The sequence below is a fragment of the Stigmatopora nigra genome, chromosome 3 (genome assembly GCF_051989575.1).
Source record: "Stigmatopora nigra isolate UIUO_SnigA chromosome 3, RoL_Snig_1.1, whole genome shotgun sequence".
NCBI classification, from domain to species: domain Eukaryota; kingdom Metazoa; phylum Chordata; class Actinopteri; order Syngnathiformes; family Syngnathidae; genus Stigmatopora; species Stigmatopora nigra.
The window spans coordinates 18,171,985-18,193,901 of NC_135510.1; the positions used below are offsets into that span (position 1 = coordinate 18,171,985).

At 35.8% G+C, this 21,917-nt stretch overlaps 2 protein-coding genes across 3 annotated transcripts in view; one reads left to right on the top strand and one right to left on the bottom strand.

Annotated features, from left to right (window-relative positions):
• phkb (phosphorylase kinase, beta) overlaps positions 1–16,957 on the bottom strand; it is a 54,167-nt gene extending 37,210 nt beyond the window's left edge. For both annotated transcript variants that reach the window (XM_077714187.1, XM_077714188.1), the window contains exons 1-9: positions 16,884–16,957; positions 14,207–14,293; positions 10,657–10,795; positions 8,355–8,454; positions 6,259–6,366; positions 6,052–6,132; positions 3,031–3,146; positions 2,359–2,422; positions 645–740 (exon numbers count right to left, since the gene is read on the bottom strand). In XM_077714187.1, coding sequence (XP_077570313.1) covers positions 645–740; positions 2,359–2,422; positions 3,031–3,146; positions 6,052–6,132; positions 6,259–6,366; positions 8,355–8,454; positions 10,657–10,795; positions 14,207–14,293; positions 16,884–16,947 — 855 coding nt within the window. In that variant the 5' untranslated portion in view covers positions 16,948–16,957. The remainder of the gene's footprint in view (positions 1–644; positions 741–2,358; positions 2,423–3,030; positions 3,147–6,051; positions 6,133–6,258; positions 6,367–8,354; positions 8,455–10,656; positions 10,796–14,206; positions 14,294–16,883) is intronic.
• Positions 16,958–17,230: 273 nt separating this feature from the next.
• The window catches only part of itfg1 (integrin alpha FG-GAP repeat containing 1), a 98,027-nt gene continuing 93,340 nt past the window's right edge, over positions 17,231–21,917 (top strand). The window contains exons 1-6 of the mRNA XM_077714186.1: positions 17,231–17,636; positions 17,739–17,823; positions 18,774–18,904; positions 18,988–19,045; positions 19,133–19,210; positions 19,780–19,874. Coding sequence (XP_077570312.1) covers positions 17,459–17,636; positions 17,739–17,823; positions 18,774–18,904; positions 18,988–19,045; positions 19,133–19,210; positions 19,780–19,874 — 625 coding nt within the window. The 5' untranslated portion in view covers positions 17,231–17,458. The remainder of the gene's footprint in view (positions 17,637–17,738; positions 17,824–18,773; positions 18,905–18,987; positions 19,046–19,132; positions 19,211–19,779; positions 19,875–21,917) is intronic.

Here is a 21,917-nt window from a genome sequence, read left to right on the forward strand (position 1 = left end):
TTGTAAGTAGAGGTACCACTTTGTACTTTGTAAGTAAAGGTACCAATTTGTACTTTGTAAGTACCACTTTGTACTTTGTATGTAAGTAGAGGTACCACTTTGTACTTTGTATGTAAGTAGAGGTACCACTTTGTACTTTGTATGTAAGTAGAGGTACCACTTTGTACTTTGTAAGTAGAGGTACCACTTTGTACTTTGTAAGTAGAGGTACCACTTTGTACTTAGTAGGTAGAGGTACCACTTTGTATGTAAGTAGGTAGAGGTACCACTTTGTATGTAAGTACAGGTACCACTTTGTACTTTGTATGTAAGTAGGGGTACCACTTTGTACTTTGTAAGTAGAGGTACCACTTTGTACATTGTAAGTAGAAGTACCACTTTGTACTTTGTAAGTAGAGGTACCAGTTTGTTAGAAGAGGTACCACTTTGTAAGTAGAGGTACCCCTTTGTAAGTAGAGGTACCACTTTGTAAGTAGAGGTACCACTTTGTAAGTAGAGGTACCGCTTTGTAAGTAGAGGTACCACTGTAACAAATGAGAAACCAAAGTAGAAAATAAAACACTAAAGAACAGAGGAAAAATACAACATAAAAATAACCCGCATTATATTTTCCCTCCCACAGGAACATTAGTGGGTGTACTCACGTGTGAGCGTGACTCCCTCGGCAGCAGCGAGCACAACGTTTGTCTGTTTCGGTTGTGGGCGTCCAGGTCCACAAAGATCACCGACCAGGAGCAACCCTGAAGACACGTGCAAAGCGAATAAAAACCCACGTACAGAAAAATACCCTTTTTTTTTTAAACACCAACCGACATGGTGCGCAGCGTGGGAGTGTGACAAGAGTCATACAGTCGCTCAAAAACATCCCGTGCACTTCAATGGCCGACAATCGATGCTTTTTTACTGAGCAAGCAGTCAAACGTTTAGCAAAAAATAATAAAAAATAAAAGGGAATGAAAGAAAAAAAATGCCTTACTGAGTGTTCAGCACTTTCTAATGTAAGTACAAATGCATTATGGATGTTTATTGCCTACACGGTCTATTTTGGACTTTCCTATCCGTCAAAAAGTGTGACGAACAGGGCTTTTAGGCAAATTGGTGAGGTATGCAAAGAGCAAAGGATTATGGGTCACATGCAGGGAGAGAGAGAGAGAAAAGTGATTCAATTCATTGTTTAGGCCAGGTTGTGTCAGACTCGGGTTGGTTAGCATGGGCCGGACCATTTTAGATATAATATTTAGATTTTTTTTTTTTTATAAATGGATTAAAAGCCCTGAATATTCCGTTTTTTATAGATCTAAAACAATGTTTATTTTAAATTTTTTTTAAATATATTTTTAGATTTTACAAAATGATTTTTGAACTAAAAACTGAAAAAAATGATTTAAAAAATTACAATAATATTTAGAGTTTTTTATTTGTAAATGGATTAAGATAACTGTATTAAAAGCCCTATTCAGTTTTTTTATAGATCTAAAACAATGTTTATTTTAGCTTTTTTATATATATTTTTTAGATTTTACAAAATGATTTTTGAACTAAAAACAGAAAAAAATGATACAATAATATTTAGATTTTTTTAAATAAATGGATTAAAAGCCCTGAATATACAGTGTTTTTTAAAGATCTAAAAGATTTAGATTTAGATTTTACAAAATGAATTTTGAACTAAAAAACACAGAAAAAAATGATTAAAAAATGACAATTATTGATTTAAAAAGGGGGAAAATCCGGAAATTTAACATCCATCTATACTCTTCATTTTAATTTTATCCTAAAACAGAAAGTCAGTACTCTTCATTTACTTTCCCGGTCCACACAAAATGACACGGCGGGCCAGATTTGGCCCCCGAGCCGCCACTTTGACACACTTTAATATGCCAATTAAATATTGAAAGATTTAGCTTTAATTTGTCAATATTTGCATTGCGTGTATCATAAAATTGACAAAAACAAATAAATAAAATGACAAAGAGATGTACAGCCTCAGATCAATTCTCCTAAAAAGAAGACCGAAAAAAACAAAACACAAAAAAACAAACACCTTCCCTCACATTCATATCACACAAAGAAGACGATGGGAAAATGAAAAATTCACAAGCCACGATGATATCACCCGCTGCTGCGAGACAGTCAACTGGGAAATCAGCACCGGAAGCCATTATTAAAACAGAAACCAAGAACTCAGTCCATTTTTTTTTTTTTGGTCCGTGACTAGAATTTGTAATATATTATGTCACTACAGTACATTAGTGCCGCATATGCTAGTAACAACCGTGTCACGATACATTAAAACCACATGCAAAATCATCTAAGTGAGCCACATTAAATGTTACAAGTCTATTAAATAATACATACCTGATTTCCAAACAGGTTAAATCCATTAATAGCCTCCAAAGCAGCTTTGGCCAGCCCAACAGAGCTGTAAAAAACAATTTTATCTTTATTAATAGTGACTCATTACCACAATGTATTAAACAAGACTACAGTTGTTTCCCAAAAAAAAAATGACAGGTGTCAAAGTGGCGGCCCGGGGGCTAATTCTGGCCCACCGCTTCATTTTGTGTGGCCCGGGAAAGTAAATGAGAGTGCCGACTTTCGTTTTTAGGATTAAATTCAAATGAAGAGTATAGATGGATATTACATTTCCTGATTTTCCCCATTTTAAATCAATAATTGTCATTTTTTTCATGATTTTTTCTGTTTTTCATTCAAAAATAATTTTATAAAATCTAAAAATATATTTAAAAAAAAAGCTCAAATAAACTGTTTTAGATCTATAAAAAGCTGAATATTCACGGATTTTAATCTATTTATAAAAATAAAAAAATCTAAATATTATATTTAAAACAGTACAGCCTCATAAAATCAAGTTGATCTAGATTTAATGCTGAAAAGTGCAATGTAGGTTGAATTGAAGACAGTGGTGCGGGCCGTATTCTTGACATTTTTATCATTTGCTGTGGCCCCAAAAAAACGAGGCCTATTTACATTAATTGTATGTTAATGGTGGCAAAAATTCCCACCGACCTCGAATGCAGCTCAGTGCTGCCATTGTTGTACTTGCTGCCTCGTTCCCACATGCCATAGTCCGGCACCCTGTAGGCTCTTTCGACGCAAAACACCAAATTCTGGATGAAAGAGACCTGCAAAAACATCGGACAATAACAAAAAAATTGTAAATGGAAAAGGTTGATTTGTTCGTTTTGTGAGAACCATGGAACTAATTACGTAATTTACATATAAAGTACACCTCTATACAAAATGTTCAAATCACGAAATGTTCAAGTCACGAAATGTTCAAGTTACAAAATGTTCAAGTTACAAAATGTTCAAGTTACAAAATGTTCAAGTTACAAAATGTTCAAGTTACAAAATGTTCAAGTTACAAAATGTTCAAGTTACAAAATGTTCAAGTTACAAAATGTTCAAGTTACAAAATGTTCAAGTTACAAAATGTTCAAGTTACAAAATGTTCAAGTTACAAAATGTTCAAGTTACAAAATGTTCAAGTTACAAAATGTTCAAGTTACAAAATGTTCAAGTTACAAAATGTTCAAGTTACAAAATGTTCAAGTTACAAAATGTTCAAGTTACAAAATGTTCAAGTTACAAAATGTTCAAGTTACAAAATGTTCAAGTTACAAAATGTTCAAGTTACAAAATGTTCAAGTTACAAAATGTTCAAGTTACAAAATGTTCAAGTTACAAAATGTTCAAGTTACAAAATGTTCAAGTTACAAAATGTTCAAGTTACAAAATGTTCAAGTTACAAAATGTTCAAGTTACAAAATGTTCAAGTTACAAAATGTTCAAGTTACAAAATGTTCAAGTTACAAAATGTTCAAGTTACAAAATGTTCAAGTTACAAAATGTTCAAGTTACAAAATGTTCAAGTTACAAAATGTTCAAGTTACAAAATGTTCAAGTTACAAAATGTTCAAGTTACAAAATGTTCAAGTTACAAAATGTTCAAGTTACAAAATGTTCAAGTTACAAAATGTTCAAGTTACAAAATGTTCAAGTTACGAAATGTTCAAGTTACGAAATGTTCAAGTTACGAAATGTTCAAGTTACGAAATGTTCAAGTTCCAAAATGTTCAAGTTCCAAAATGTTCAAGTTACAAAAATATCAAGTTACGAAAAATTCAAGTTACGAAAAATTCAAGTTACGAAAAATTCAAGTTACGAAAAATTCAAGTTACGAAAAATTCAAGTTACGAAAAATTCAAGTTATGAAATGTTCAAATTCCACAATTTTCAACTTACAAAATTTTCAACGTACGAAAAAGTACTGGAACCAATTATTTTAGCACGTAGAAGTACAACTATATCAGAAACAAACAGAAGTAGCTACATGCTCTTAGAAAGGGTGCCGTAGCTGAGTCATCCGCAAACATAAAATATGTATAAAGTGCAAAGCAACAGGGAAGAAAAAAAAACAATAAAACTCAAGAGAAAAAGCACAAAAGTGTCTGGAAGGCTTTTCGTGGAAACGTGTGTTTGCACTTGAATGATTGAAGATGTAATCTAAAATGACAAAGCTGCAGGGAGAAGCAGAAATCAGGATTGGGGAGGGGGCGGAGCTTGTACCAGTGTATTTGTCATGGTATTTCGGCCTTTGCTAATGTGACAGTGTGTATTAATGCGTCTTAACTGACATCTCGCCTTATTTCTCGTCCTATTGTGCGAGAACAATTGGCACGGAGTCATTTCGTACGTCAATTATAGTCCATAAAATGGCTGGAGAATGTTTTTATTCTGCTTATTTTTTTGTTGTTGTACAGCATATTTCTATTTCGTGAGGTAGACATTCATATGAATAACTGCTAGGGGGGAAAAAAATCATATTAAATCAGACCATCGGTGCATTGCAGAGCGTATGGTGGACTTGTTTTGTTTATTTTGCTGAGCAAAATGATTGCATTAATCATGCGGCACAAATATTTATGACTGAGCATTCCATAGTTTTGTTTTTGAAGTGTGGAATATTTTTAGTAGTTTTGTGTGTTTATGTTTGGGGAATAAATGGCTGGCATAAGGCATTTCGTGATGTGTCACTTTATAAGACAAAGGAGGTTGTTAAAGATGCATTTTTAAAAAAATATATATTTATATTATTCTGGGAAAAAGTCTTTTGTTGACGTTTGTCATTTCAGTTGGGTTATTGAGTTTATTGTTAACATTATTTGACAGTAAGATCGTCTGTCCTAATTATGCAAATGAGTGCCTCAAGATCCAAAATTAAGATCCAAGTTACGAAAACGTCAATAGCAAAAACTTAGACAAAATTAGACCCAATTTTCTGCCGGTTCAGCACTCACAAATCGTCAATTTAACCTCACTATACCTTTAAATTACCGTATTTACTCACGTATAAGCCGCACCCTTAAAATTGCCCTAAAATTGTTGAACTTTACAATTTCTCTCATATAAGCCGCACCCTTAAAACTGCCTTAAAATATTTAAACTTTACAATTTCTCTCATATAAGTCGAACCCTTAAAAATGCCTTAAAATTCTTGAACTTTACAATTTCTCTCATATAAGCCGCCTCCTGATTGACAATTTTCACCTCCATATTCATGGTTTTAATAGGGAGTACAAATGTGTTACTTTGAAGAGAAGTGAGTTTTTCACCTTTTCAGAGGCATCAAAATACATTTAGTTAAGTGTTCAATCTTTTTATCTTTTCTCTATTTTGAAATAAATGACCGTATCAGCCGCATTGTCTTGCGTTATGCAGTTTTGTCTTCGTAACCTTGCAGTTTTGTGCATGTCAAGTCTAATTTATGCGCATATAAGCCGTACCCCTTGATTCAGTCATCATTTTTTGCGACAAAAATTGCAAAAAAATACTGTAACCATAAGAACAGCACCAAAAAAAGGGAAAAAAAACACTTTCCCAGAAAGACACTTCTACCAAAGGTTGAAAATACCATCTCCGAATTAATAGATGTCAGTAACGACTATTTTCTAAGCACATTTGAATCACATTGTTAACCAAAACTGCAAACAAGCATGTACTACACACCCTTGAGTTAGCACATACCTCATCAGTGTTGTAGATAATCTGCAGGCCGGAGCAGATCATCTCCACCAGGTACAGCAGGAACAGTGAGACGGCATCGATCTACAGCAAGCAGAATAACACAACATTCTGGTTTATTATCTCCTAAATACAATTTAAAAACTTGACTGTTCTACTTGTGTTAACATGGAAGCTTCAATCGTTCATGTGTATCGTCATTGAACTAACCTGCAGATGGTGGTATTCATCATAGGTGTGGATTTCGTCACCCGTGTCCACGTTGAACATGGAGTGAAGACATTTGGAGGGGCTGGGGTCTTGCTTGAACTGCTCCACCTAGAGGGCAAAAAATATATCTCTGTGTAAAAAGATCGCTTTGTGAATAGTGAAGCAGAACACATAAGATGGAACATCTTGTGTATACAAATTGCTTAATGCAGTGGTGTCAAACATGCTGCCCGGGGGCCGGAAGTGGCACGCTAGTGTGTCGGGTTGGTTCGCGGGCCGCATTAGGGTCAACTCGATTTTATGTGGGCCGTTTTAGATATAATATTTAGAATTTTTTTTTTCAGGAATGAATTAGAAGAACTGGATTAAAATCCCTGAATATTCCGTTTTTAATAGATCTAAAACAATGTTTATTTTACATTTTTTTAAATAGATTTTTGAATTTCACAAATTGATTTTTGAACTAAAAACAGAAAAAATGCTTAAAAAATTACAATTATTGATTTAAAAGGGGTAAAATCAGGATATACATCTATACTCTTCATTTTAATTTGATATTAAAACAAATTAATGCCCCAAAACCAATAGAATAGAATTTAAAATGGACCTTTAACTACCCTAAAATGACAAAAGTGACATAAAATTGGCTCACGGCCTGCCATTGACAATGATAATGCACATGCTGATCTTTCAGCACCATTAAATGAGAGCGCCATGAATGGCGGCCATTAAGTCACCTTTTTTGGGCCAAAAATAAACCCGGCTCAAAAAAAGGGAGGGCTGAGTGAAAGGAATCTTCCAAATGAAGATGTTCCAGGTGAGGCTACTGTGCCTTCTGAGCAAAAAACCTAGCGAGTACCTTTATCTACGGGCGACACGAAATCGCAGCTGGGCCGCCAAGCCGTTTGAAATAATTGGGCCTTTGTCCCATTTTTTACCTCATTTGTTTCCCCTCTTGCTGGCTCTCACTTCATCATGTGAGAAGCACTTTTCTCATCCACCATCCTCATTTTTCTTTCTCTACCGCTCACCATTATTTCTTTCTTTCTTTCTCCAGCTGAAAGCTAACTTTTGTGTTCATCTTCAAATTCATTGCAAAACTCTTCCAGCGACATAGAAGTGTTTATTTTTTTAACTATGTTATGGTTTTTAACTTAAAAAAGTCTCCTAATTATTGAATAGTTTGTTTTTAAAGCACTGCATTACTATTTTCCTATCACACATGACTTGTCATCATAAGGTACTCGGACGTTTGGTCGCCTGGACGTTTGGTCGCCCGGACGTTTGGTCGCCCGGACGTTTGGCCGCCCGGAAGTTTGGCCGCCCGGAAGTTTGGCCGCCCGGACGTTTGGCCGCCCGGACGTTTGGCCGCCCGGACGTTTGGCCGCCCGGACGTTTGGTCGCCCGGACGTTTGGTCGCCCGGACGTTTGGTCGCCCGAACATTTGGTCGCCCGGACGTTTGGTCGCCCGGACGTTTGGTCGCCCGGACGTTTGGTCGCCCGGACGTTTGGTCGCCCGGACGTTTGGTCGCCCGGACGTTTGGTCGCCTGGACGTTTGGTCGCCTGGACGTTTGGTCGCCGGACGTTTGGTCGCCGGACGTTTGCCGGGCAACCAAACGTTCGGTTACGTCATCATACACAGCTGCGTATGACAATACTGGTCGTGCTACTCCACAAAGTGCATTTTCCCAGTAAAAAACATAAATAAGTAATATAAGAATATAACTTACTGCCTAACAAGTTGGTCATCAGCCTGAAAGACAACACTAAAACAAATTGAAACCGTTTCTAAGCAAGCTCGAAAAGTATTGGACAGAAAACCAAAAATGCACCACCACTGTGAACCACTGTTATAAAAAAAAAAAAAAACGTCTGAACTGGGACAATACTGTTAAATATGCAGATGCCATCTTAGTTTACAAAATCTTCCAACACAAAGCTCCTCCCCGACTGCAAGATGTTGTACCAAAAAAATCCAACACATCAATAATGGCTGGCTCTAGAGATGACTGTGGAGTTCCCTTCTAACTGAGTGCTAGCCAAATCACCTTCTGTCTTCATACCTGGAATCCAACCCCAAATAACTACCACTAACCTTATGAGCCTGCCTCATGTAGCAGTAGAGAATTCCCCTCATGCACTTGATGGCCGAGTGCTCCAGTTCGTGAGTCCGTCCCATGTCATCGTCGATGCGTCTGTAGCCACAAAAACAACAACAGTCTTTTAGAACCTGAGTATAAGTCGCAATACCCCAAAAATACAAAATGAACGGGTCAAAAAAAATAATAATCATTATTGTATCTGAAACCAAGAACGAACACATGTTAAGTAACAATTAAAAAAATAATGAGGAAATAGATATCTGTTAACGTACGTTTTTACGGTAATTAGAGCCTTAAAATGAACAAAACAAGATAGCAGACTATATATATCTACATAACTACATATCTATCAATATATATCTACATATATCTACAAAAATATCTACATATATCTACAAAAATATCTACATATATCTACAAAAATATCTTCATATATCTACAAAAATATCTACATATATCTACATATATCTACAAAAATATCTACATATATCTACAAAAATATCTACATATATCTACAAAAATATCTACATATATCTACAAAAATATCTACATATATCTACAAAAATATCTACATATATCTACAAAAATATCTACATATATCTACAAAAATATCTACAAAAATATCTACATATATCTACAAAAATATCTACATATGTCCATATATCTATATATCTATATATCCAATATCTATACATATATACATCACATCTATACATCTATACATTAAAAATAAGTGACGGATCATACGGAAAATACAGTAATTTTTCCTATCCAGCATTGCAAATGGAGGGAATACAACAACTTTTAATACTTTAATAGCGTTTCTGTACCGAATATTGAGACCAACATTGACAATAATTCTTATTATTATTGCATCATGATTGTTGACATTTCAGTGGTTGACATGACAGTAAAATTGTGGCCTCCTGCAAATTCATTTTAATGTACTACTTGAACTATGGAAATAAAATGGCATCTAGTTGAAGAAGTAACCACACACTGTGAGGCCGTCAGATGGGACTCATCTTAATTAAAAGCCACTGACAGTTCTAATAGAAAGCCGGCGTGACTGATGGCGCCAACGATCTGCCGCCGGTCACATTGCGCTGGAGAATTCTATTTTTACCGTTACTATCCTTCTCCTTATTTCCCTTCACATTTTTCTTTTATCCTTCCTTTCTTCATCAGTTCTCGTGACTCTTTTATTCCGCTTTTATCCTCATCTACCCTAAAATAACCACGAAAGGTCCAGCAAAGACTCTGTAAACACTTGATGTGAGTCGGAGCTAAAATACATAAATAGATGAATAAATAAAACCACAGTACCGAATGGAGGTGTGTCCAAACTATAACCTGCTTTTATAGGCCTGTAAATATTGGCATTGACGGTTGTAAACATTAAATCTATTTCAACGGTTGACATTGATAAAGTTATATAGAAAATATATAGTGTTATATTGTGGTTTTCTGGCATTTAGTTTTTGTTCTTTTATGTCAGCTGTGTGAATGTATAAATGGTGATACATTAATCCAAAAGGTGTCAAAGTGGCGGCCCGGGGGCCAAATCTGGCCCGCCGCATCATTTTTTTGTGGTCCGAGAAAGTAAATGATGAGTGCTGACTTTCTGTTTTAGGCTCACATTAAAATGAGTAGAGATGTATGTTACATTTCCTGATTTTCCCCCCCTTTAAATCAATAATTGTGATTTTTTAATCCATTTTTCTGTTTTTTTAGTTCAAAAATAATTTCGTAAAATCTAAAAATATATTTAAAAAAAGCTAAAATAAACATTGTTTTAGATCTATAAAAAACGGAATATTCAGGGCTTTTAATCCAGTTTTTTTTAATCCATTTATTATATTATTTACCATATATTATATATTTTATTTCTACCCTATAAACCTGCTATATACATACTATTTGGATGTAATGTAGATTATCGCCACCTGGTGGACAAAGACAGGCTTTACGTCTCCCATTATACACAATGGCTGCAGAGGGGACTTTTTCGCCAGGATTCGTGTATAACTTCGTGTATAACTTCTGGGCGACCAAACGTCCGGGCGACCAAACGTCCAGTCGACCAAACATCCAGGCGACCAAACGTCCGGTCAAGTCATCATACACAGCCGCGTATGACGAAACTGGTAGCGCTACTCCACAAAGTGTGTTTTCCCAGTAAAAAAAAAAAATACAATAAATAAGTAAACTTTACTTCAGATTTTGGATGCAACATTTTACGCATTATACTTGAATAAATATGGTAATCATTTAACATTATAGCGTGATACTAACCTGTAGGCTAATGCTAACGCCCAAGCTCCTGCCGCACAGTAGAGAGAATCTCGAACTTTGGCCTCTTTGCATGTAGAGCAAGTCTTGATGGGGAACAACCCGGTGGTGGGACTCTGGTAGTTGAGGATGGTGCTTTTAACTAATAAAAGACAGAAGAAGAAGAAAACTCAAGTCACTCAGCTGTAAAATTAACATGTATACGGAGGAGTTACTGTAATTTCTCATTGTCAACCAGCAAGTCAAGTCCAACTCATGATTTTACACACTAATTAAGAAATCCTTGTCAAAGTACACTAAAAACTATGTTTATATTTCCTCTATTTTGAAATAAATTACCATATCGGCCATTTTGTCTTGCATTATGGCGTTTTGTCTTTGTCATCTTGCAGTTTTGTGCATATAAAGTCAAATTTGTGCGCATATAAGCCTTACCCTTGATTCAGGCATCATTTTTTGTAGTAAAATATACAATATATGTTCATTAATATGTACTGTGCTTTTATGAAATGACCCAAACTCAAAAGAAAACCAGTAAGTGAGGCCGAATAATCCACAATCCTCTTATTAAAAGGACACAAATTTCAAAGTAAATTTCTTCCACTTAAAAGCACTGTTTTTACTCGCTGTCACTTGTCGGCTTTTGTTTGGTTTGCCGCATCTTTCCGCATCTCCATGTAGCGGAAGAGTGTGTTCAAAGCCTTCAAAATGACTGTTTTAGTGCGACGTTATCATGACGGATGTCATAATATCCCTCCCCAAAATCTCTTTATTTTGCTCATTTATGGCTCATGACTAAAACGACTTTAGTAGATGACATTTTTGCATTTTGTTTAGCATATTATCTGTTTATCCTTTGTCCATTTTGAAATAAACGACCTCATTGGCCACATTACGTTATGGTATTTTGTCTATGTGACCTTGCAGTTTTGTGCATGTGCGCATATAAGCCCTTAATTCGGGGTTCGGACGTTTGGTAGCCGGTCTTTTGGTCGCCGGTCAAATGGTGACAGAGTTTACCAGCTCTCAAAATTATATTCATGAGTTTAATATCTAAGAGAGAGAGTTTAATATCCAAGTACTGTTTAATATCTAAGTACTGTTTAATATCTAGGTACTGTTTAATATCCAAGTACTGTTGAATATCCAAGTATTGTTTAATATCTAAGTACTGTTTAATATCTAAGTACTGTTTAATATCTAAGTAATGTCTAATATAAAAGTACTGTTTAATATCCAAGTACTGTTTAATATCCAAGTACTGTTTAATATCCAAGTACTGTTTAATATCCAAGTGCTGTTTAATATCCAAGTACTGTTTAATATCTAAGTACTCTTTAATATCTAAGTACTCTTTAATATCTAAGTACTCTTTAATATCTAAGTACTCTTTAATATCTAAGTACTCTTTAATATCTAAGTACTGTTGAAAACCGTAGATATTTTGATATTAAACTCACTCTCATGAATATGATTTGGAGAGCTGGTTTCAACAGTACTTATATATTAAACAGTACTTAGATATTAAACAGTACTTAAATATTAAACTCTCTCTCTTAGATATTAAACTCTCTCTCTTAGATATTAAACTCCCTCTCCTAGATATAACTCTATCATGAATATAATTTTGAGAGCTGGTTTCAACAGTAAATTCTCCGTCACCATTTGACCGGCGACCAAAAGACCGGCGACCAAACGTCCAGTCACGCCTCGATTCAGTCATCATTTTTTAGTCTCAAATACGGCTTATATGCGAGTAAATACACTTGATCTTTGAGCAAAAAACTTTGAGAACCGCTTTTTTATAGTGTCCAAAGCCCTTATGTAACCTTATCGGCCATTTTTTTTATCCATGTCTTGCGTGATGTTAACGACCTTCCAACCAACTTCCCATTTCACAATAAACAAACTCCAGGTACCAACCTAAAGTTGACCAAATGTCACTTTGACATATAAAACTAAATACCCAAACTACTTTTTCACCCGTAGGACAATAGTAGATGTACACATGACGAGTCAATCAGAAAGAAGTCATTGTGGACAGTTTTGCAGTCAAGCATCAAAGACAGACAGACACACGTAGACAAAAGGGAAAGAGCATAACGTCTTTGATTCCTCATTGTTTTGCCGTCTCACCATCCGGAACCGTGAGCAAGAGCAGGTGGCGTTTATTGGCAAAAGAGTCTGCTAGCCCGCGATAACGGGGGTTGGCTTTGTTCCCGTTCCTGGAATTGAACAGGCGCTTCCCACAACCACCATCCAACACAACAATTACATAAGCCTGACGCCGAGAATTACTTCCACGCGAAGAAGCACCTGTTGGACGCTAAGCTACGCTAATTAATTCCTGTTGTTTCACCAACAGTTTATCGGGCAAAAAGCAGAGAGCAAGAAAAATCCTTCTCAGGAAGGCCATTTTGTTTTTTTTTTTACTTCTTAATGCTCCCAAATAAAGTTTTTCGTCAGGTTTATTTTCTGTTTACACAGCAGACCCTCGAGGTTGGATGGAATTGCATCCTGACAATTTATTAAGCCTTCAGATCTAATCGTGTAGCTAACCGAAAACTCTCGGGCACCTAAAATGAATTGCCGATAAAGGTGCACCTGAGTATAAGACGACGTATTTTTAAACTGTTTCCATAGAATTACTTTGTGATCAACCATTGTTTTGTGTTTAAACCAGCAAACTACGGCCTGGGGGCCATATCCGGCCCGTGAGGTGTTTTAATCCAGCCCGCCGACATTGTCCAACTAATGTTTTTTTTTTCTTTTTCTCCCCAAGATGGCGCCGTCTGGTGGAAGCCAGGGGCAGTAGCTCTGTCCACTCTTATTTGTTGTTTTGTGTTTTATAGCCCCTCCATCTTTTTTCTAAATTACATTCAATTATTTCTTAATACATTTTCCGTTTTACTTGACTTTGTACTTTATAGTTTTTACTCTAATGAGTGATGAGTGTGTTAATATTGTAGTCCTTTGTTCTGTTTATGTTTCATATGTACTGTTAACGGATGCACTTTTTTTATGTTATCATATTTTATGCTGACCCGGACCATCTAAATTACCTTTTAATATTTCTTAATACATTCCTTTTGACTTGACTTTGTACTTTATACTTTTTACTTTAATGAGTGATGAGTATGTTAATATTTTAGTCCTTTTTTCTGTATATGTTTCATATGTACTGTTAACGGATGCACTTTTTTATATGTTATCATATCTTGTGCTGACCCGACCCATCTAAATTACCTTTTAATATTTTTTAATACATTCATTTTTACTTGACTTTGTACTTCATACTTTTTACGTCAATGAGTGATGAGTATGTTAATATTTTAGTCCTATTTTCTGTTTATATTTCATATGTACTGTTAACGGATGCACTTTTTTATATGTATCGTATCATGCGCTGACCCCACCCATCTGTCAAATTTCCTAAGTCAATGTGGCCCCCGGGCCCAAAAGTTTAAACCCTGTGTATTTGTTAGTGTTTGTCGGATTATCTGTTATGTTAGCTTCATGCCCACATATGCTAATAGCAGCTAAGAGTACTTACCGGCGTTGTAGTAGCGGTCCAGCTTCTCCCACAGTGGCTCATCCTCGCGGTGTAGGATAGACAGCTTGAGGGGCTCATAGATGGATCCTGGTTGAGAAACATCCAGTTAGTTTTCTCATGGTGACAGAACCAAAATAGAATGGAGGCATTCCCTTTTCACATGCTTATAATTGAATGTTTCACACAAGGAAAAACCCACCTGTGTTATTATGTACTACAAAAAACTGATAAACATGCTGAACCAGAGTAATCCCCCAAATTGCAAAAGAAAAATATTTATGAAAACCTTTTGGCAGTTTAAAAGCTGTAAAAAAAATCCAGTTTTTTGTTTACATTCTAACAGCATCAAATATGTCCATTTATAAAAATAAAAAAAACATTAAAAAAGCTGGATGAACTTAACCCATTTTAACCCAAGTTTATAAGTTTTAGATTTTCGCAACATTTTTAGAATATTTACATACAATGTGGAAAAACCTTGATGTAAAAGTTAGCAAAAAATATTACAGGGTGTCCTCAAGTCAGGACAGTTTGTTAAGGACATTTTCAATAGAACATTAAAAAAACGCCAGATTTTACTTTGATTTTTTAGTGGGTCATCTCCATGTTGTCCTGCATCTCACAATCGCTTATTTAGCCCATCTTACTGTCCTTTTGCGTCAATACTCTGCTATCTGCTAACATGCTAACATCCTCTTCTTCTCCTGAGCATTGGTCTGGAACTAGCATTCATCTCGCAACAGCACTCCTCCTTCTCTGGTGGTCGAGTGGTGTAATTGCAGTTTAAAATCCTCCACAACAAAAGTTTTTAATATTATTGTTGACAACAATATTTCACGACAATTATCATTATGGTTTTATCGCCCAGCTCTATATCTGACCCAGCAGCAGGAGAAGAATTTAAGGGGAACCCCCCCCCCTTAGGGACCAATGGACCCCCCCCCCCCCCCCCCCCATTTCCAAGACCCATCTCAGTCTCTCAGTGATTTGCATTTTAATAGACCTGACCTTGGGTCAACACCACAAGGTAGTGGATATTTCATATTCCCATTGAGATTTGCATAATTTCTATCATATTAAAAGTTTCAGTCGATGGGGACAAAGGGGAAAGATAAAGCTCTTTTTGAAGGGTGTCCATGCAAATTCCTACATTGAAATTTCCCTTTCGAACATGGAATCATTCACATTCTTATACATGCCCATGGCTAAATCCACAATATCAATTCCTATGCATTTTAAGGTCATTTCAGATCTCCATATTACAGTTTCTATATGTTGTATCGTCTTTGGTTCAATTTAATTTTTATTTTATAGTGCTTTTTTAAGTAGAATTGGGCGATAAGACAACGATATTTTTTTCCAATGGTAATATTTAAAAAGTGATAAAAATATGGTAATTGTAAACTGCAGTTACTTCACCTGGCCACCACGGAGAATGGGGCGCTGTTGGGAGATGAGTGCTTAAATCAAGGGATTTTTTTTATTATTTTTTTCACTTAAGAATATTTCTGACACTTTTTTTTACCTGAAAATTTGAATTTTATTCATTTGTCTTAAACCGGTGCTACTTACCCAGCCTTTGGACTTTTTGAAGAGGGCCCTTTGTGGCAGCCATTTTCAAAAGATGCTATTAAGGCCATATGTCTCTCGTTAAATCACAAATCTACAGCAGGAGGTAGTTAGTAGCACACATTAGAATTTGTACACATGCATGATTTCAAATGGAATTACATGATTGGTATGTTATTGTACAAAAGGCATGCACGAAATCAACAAAAAACATGACATATATTTGATTTTTAGAATTGCTAGTGTGATGAAAAGTTGCCGAATTGCAAAAAAATTACAAAGAAAACAGCTCTGCAATAAGTAATCACATTTTAGTCATTTCAGGTGATTAAAAATAATAATAAAAATTAGGAAATTGATATTTTTTCTTGCAGAACTGTTGGATTGTGTTGCATTTTCTTAATATTCTATTAGCCCAATTTATAGAGTGAAATTTAAGAAAAGTGAGGAAAAAATAGGAAAATTAAACTATGTTTGAATGCATTTGGGAGAGATAAGGAAAATTAATATGGTATTTTTTGAGGATGTAATTTATGAATTTGAGACAGATGAGGAAAAAAATGATTGTATTGACGTAGCATTAATGCATTAGTCCATTTAAATGTATAAGAACAACCTGATAGTCTACAAAAGTCTTCTTTGTTAACAGTTTAGTTGCAAAATCTTCCTGTTTCCCAAAAAATGACTTAACTGTCCTTACCATAATCAATTTTAGTGTTATCTGTTAAGTTATTTTTTTGTGATGTAAAGTTAATAACAAAACAGCAGTATAATATAAAATGTACTTAAATTAATACATTTTGAGATTTTTTCCAAACTTGGATGTATGTTCTGTTGTTATTGATTGTTCTTTTATTATTGCAAATATTCAAGATGCATGAAAATTTAGCAAAAACATTCTCAAAGCAAACTTTAGCACCATTAGAGGGTCTCAAAATAGCACCCTTGCAAATTACTGCACATTAGAACCTCTGACCTTTCACGCTTGGACCTGTCAGCTAATCTACTGTCAATAAAAGCATTCGTTTCAAACGTATAACTAGCACACAAATGAGAATGGATAAATTGTTAATACGTGGACGAAACGGCAAAAATAAGAAAATCTGACCTGATCGTTTCGATCTAGCTTTAAATTCGAGCAGTTTCCAACCGACATCAGCCAAACTCGCCATGGTTGCAAGACCAATCACATCACGTGTGTGCAACAATTTTCTGATGGAGACTTTCAAAATAAATCATAGTGACTTATTTTCTCTGTTTAAAATTAGTTTAAGTTTGAGTAATATATTTTAATAATTATAAAATAATGTAATGATGGGAAATCTTTCAAAAATATATTACTGATTGTCATATTGATTTAATATTAGCGCTATTATAATTTATTTTCGAGTTCAAAACTACTGCTTCCGTTTCTCATTTCCGCTGTCAAACGTCAAACCACGTGTTTACGACACTGTCGCAAATACGGAAGTGACATTATAGCCTAAATATTCCTTAATTAGGCAATGCAATGTACATTTACAGATCGGAAATATATTTTTAAAACTCTAAATTAGCACATTGCATGTTTTCATTATTTTAACTCCCATTCACCGAGAAAACCCAGCGACTTTCTCATACCGTAAAGTCGTGTGCCGAACAGCGATTTGTGTTGTTGTCAAACGACACGCCGCAAACAGCGAGATGTCCCTTTCAAACTGGAACATTTTGCTATTTTTCTTCCAAATTATCGCTACGTACCGCACGCTCGCCCTCCAGGATGTCACCGCCGATTTGTTCGGATCTGAAAACAGCGGGACGTTGGCTGCATTTGGCGACTTCAACGCCGATAAGCAGACAGACATCTTCATCATCAGAGAGCGTATGTCACTAGCTTTCATTATAGCATCGCTTATTGATATACAACTTGAAATGTTTTTGCACATTCACCCATTTATTCATTATTATGACATTTTTATTTTAGAATCCGAGCTGATAATCTTCTTGGCTGACTCCAAACCACCTTACTTCAAGCCCAAAGTGCACATCAACAAAGGGATATTGCCGAGGTGATTATTTTCAGTGACTAATCACTAATCTATTATTATACTTTAAATCTTGCAACCAGAGATGACCCCATTCATGTTTAATTAAACCCCTAGAAATTGCAACATGGTTAAGTCTATTTCTCTTGCAACTAGTCAGGTTTAAATGTGCTTCCAAATGTGATCTTAATTAAAAACAATTATTATTACTATCAACAATTCAAATTGGGGGTGCTCATTCCATTTTGTTCATTTCCACCAAACAACTGCCACTTTACACATTGTATTTTGACACAGCTATCATATCACATTAACATAAACGTCAGGGCGACCAAACGTCTGGGCGACCAAATGTCCGGGCGACCAAACGTCCGGGCGACCAAACGTCCGGGCGAACAAACGTCCGGGCGACCAAACGTCCGGGCGACCAAACGTCTGGGCGACCAAATGTCCGGGCCACCAAACGTCCGGGCGACCAAACGTCCGGCCGACCAAACGTCCGGCCGACCAAACGTCCGGCCGACCAAACGTCCGGCCGACCAAACGTCCGGCCGACCAAACGTCCGGCCGACCAAACGTCCGGCCGACCAAACGTCCGGCCGACCAAACGTCTGGCCCACCAAACGTCCGGGCCACCAAACGTCCGGGCCACCAAACGTCCGCTCACGTCATCATAAACAACCGCGTATGACGAAACTGGTAACGCTACTTCACAAATTGTGTTTTCCCAGTAAAAATAAATAAATAAACTCGCAAAATAAAAATATAACTAACGGCCTACAAGACAACACTAAAAGTTTCAATCATAAATTTGTTTAAAACTATGCTACTTGTGGGTGGGTGTCCTGCACAAGATGGAAATTAGCCCTCAGCTAAAATATTTCATATACGTTCATTAACATCAATATCTTCATTAATGTGTGCTGCCCAGTATTAAAAAAAATTAAACTATTACATTTATGTGTCGTGTACAGTGAGGCTATCCTCACCAGTGTGGTGCCTGGCGACTATGATGGAGATTCCCAAATGGACGCTCTTCTCACAGCTCAAATCAACCCAATGGCTTCGTCCGTCTTCATCTTTTGGGGCGACAACAACACGTTAGGTGTGTATGGGTTTAAGTCTCCGACCAATCACGTCCTTGGATTCCCATTGGATCAAAATAAAGGTTGCTTTGCCTATCTGCAGATACCACTGGTTGGGTCAAACTGAACAAGACCTTCAAGGATCAACCTCTAGTTATGGAGTAAGTTTTTATTTACCATATTGATATTATATTTACAGATATATATATTTTTAAAATATTGACTAATTGATTTTTTTTTCCATTTAGCTTCAATGGTGACATGATCCCGGATATATTTGGAGTCACCGAGCAGTCGACAACTGAATTTTGCTCTTTGATTGAAAGGTGAGCTTTGTTTACATTTGTAAGAGAATAGAAGCATACAAACTTTATTTTTTAAAGGCCCGGTTTTAGAAAAATCAGTGTATTCAAGGGCTTTTGGCGAAGAGAGCAACAAACAATTCATATTTTCCAATGTTATTTTTTGTGAGCCCTACTATGAATTTCAAAATCAATATGCATATATGTAAACGAGTGCATTTTCAAGTTTTTCTTGTAATTTCACTACTTTTAAAGTGGAAAAAAATATTTTTTAAAAGATTCTTATGCTATTGCTAATCAAACCAGAGGATGCATTCCAGAAGAGTCTACAGTGGAAAAAAAGAAGAAGATTAAAGCAGTTCTAGATGCAGTATCTCAGTTCTGTCATCAGCGGTTTCTATATTTTAGCTCACAGGTTAGCAAAGAGCCAGATGCACTCATCAAAAGAGCCACATGTGGCCCCTGAGCCATAGGTTACCTCCACCATTCGCACTGACTAACAAGTAAAATTAGTTAATCATGGATTTGCCATGACAAAAGGTTTTTCCATTCCATTATTTGACGTTCTTTGTTCCCAACTTTTCTTTTTTTAGGGATGTTGTATGTCAAAGCGCTTTGAGTTCACCCATCAACATGCGAATCCCTCATGCAAACGCCTTCATCGACCTTAACAAAGATTTAACCGCCGGTAAGTTTCTTGGATTTAAGGGATAAAATGGCAGTGATTGATTTCATCCATATTCCAACTGTCATTGGCTAATAATACTGTTGGTCTACCAAAGAAATGGGACTCTAAAGTCTTTATTTTATTCCAACATGGTAAAAAAATAATATCTATAGACGGAAAAATAAATACACAGTAAACAAAAATAGGAAAAACATTAATTTTATTGCATATCACAGCATGACTCACTGCAATCATACTAACAGAACCATGACTCAGCATATCGGATACAATCCAATCGGCTCCTCCAATCAGGAGGCAGGAAAAATAAGACAATAGCCTCTGGCTAATTATACTCTGCCATCTCATTTGACTATGTTTTAATTTCTTTTAATATTAAAATGTCCATTGAGACGACAATTGAAATGACAATTAATTCATGACTATTTAGGAAACGGTTTATTTAATCCATTAGGATCATTAATTTTCTCAAGTACTTATCTTCACAAGGGTTGGGGGGTGCTGGAGCCTATCATTCACAACTGACACAACACTATAAATCACATTCTCGAAGACAAAATATGGATGTAATATATATAATATGTGAATTATTGAAATAAGAAAATACAGTGTTTTCACAACTAGAAGGCGCACGGCATTATAAGGCGCACCCTCAATGAAAGACATTTTTCCATATATAAGGCGCACTGTATTATAAGGCGCACTGTCTATTTTGGAGAAAATTTAAGACTTTTAAGTGTGCCTTATAGCGGTGAAAATACGGTAATTGCTATTGACTTCCAGGTATGGAGCACTCACTACACAGTCACCTCTAGAGCCAGCCATTTTGGATTTTTTTTTGTATAAAATCTTGCGGTAGGGGAGGAGCTATATGATGGAAGATGATGTAAACTAAGATGGCATCTGCATATTTAACAGCATTGTTTCAGTTCAGGCGTTTTTTGTTTTTTTTAATATCCGACAGTGATGGTTTTTCGTCTTTGGTTTTCAGTTTTTTTCCATATATAAGGCGCACTGGATTATAAGGCGCACTGGATTATAAGGCGCACTGTCTATTTTGGAGAAAATGTAAGACTTTTAAGTGCGCCTTATAGTCGTGAAAATACGCTACTCCATATCATCATATATCATCTTCATAACATTACTCTAATTATTTGTACCAATTTAAGACTAATTACTAACATAACCAACATCATCATACCACCGAAATCTGTCACCTAAGTTAACACCCCTAATCACAACACTATATTTTCTACTCATCTCTTAATTAAATATACTTCACTAAACTAAAGGAGCATAGCAATAACTACAAATATAAACAAACAAGAACTGCATGTACAGTTTATTTTCATACACTTGTACGCTGTGGGACATAATAAAACAAACTAATTGATGCAAACAAACACACAATCTGTACCAAAGTTCATTAAATATTAACCAAAAACTAGCACGGGCCCAGCTACATAAAAAAAATACATAAATTGTCTGCCAGTTATGACTAAACAGATTAGAAATGAATTAAAATGTCCATTGGTTAAACTCTGACTGCCTTAGAGAAAATAAAATAAATGGCTGCCATTGGTCGCTCAGGGCACCGCCATCTTAGGACAGGTGACAGGATATGACAGGTTATTTGTGAGTAGACTTAATAGATGTTTTCATAGTGTGATATGTATCTCATGCTATTATTGCACCTAGAGACTTGGTGAAAACTAGACAGCTATGAACGCACTTCCTGGTTGTACTGCTCGCATGACTTTGTTTTTTAATTTGTCTACGTGCAAGCCACACCCTTTCGGAATGTGGAATCCAAAAAAATTGATTAATACATTCTCAGAAATGGCATTTGTGATGATTTTTGTTAAGATTTTCTCCTTCAAAGTATTACTTTTGGACTCCCTATTAAAACCATGAATATGGAGGTAAAAATTGTAAATCAGGGGCGGCTTATATGAGAGAAATTGTAAAATTTCATGATTTTAAGGCAGTTTTAAGGTAAGGATTATACGCAAAGACAGCCAGTATGCTAGGAAATACTATAAGTCA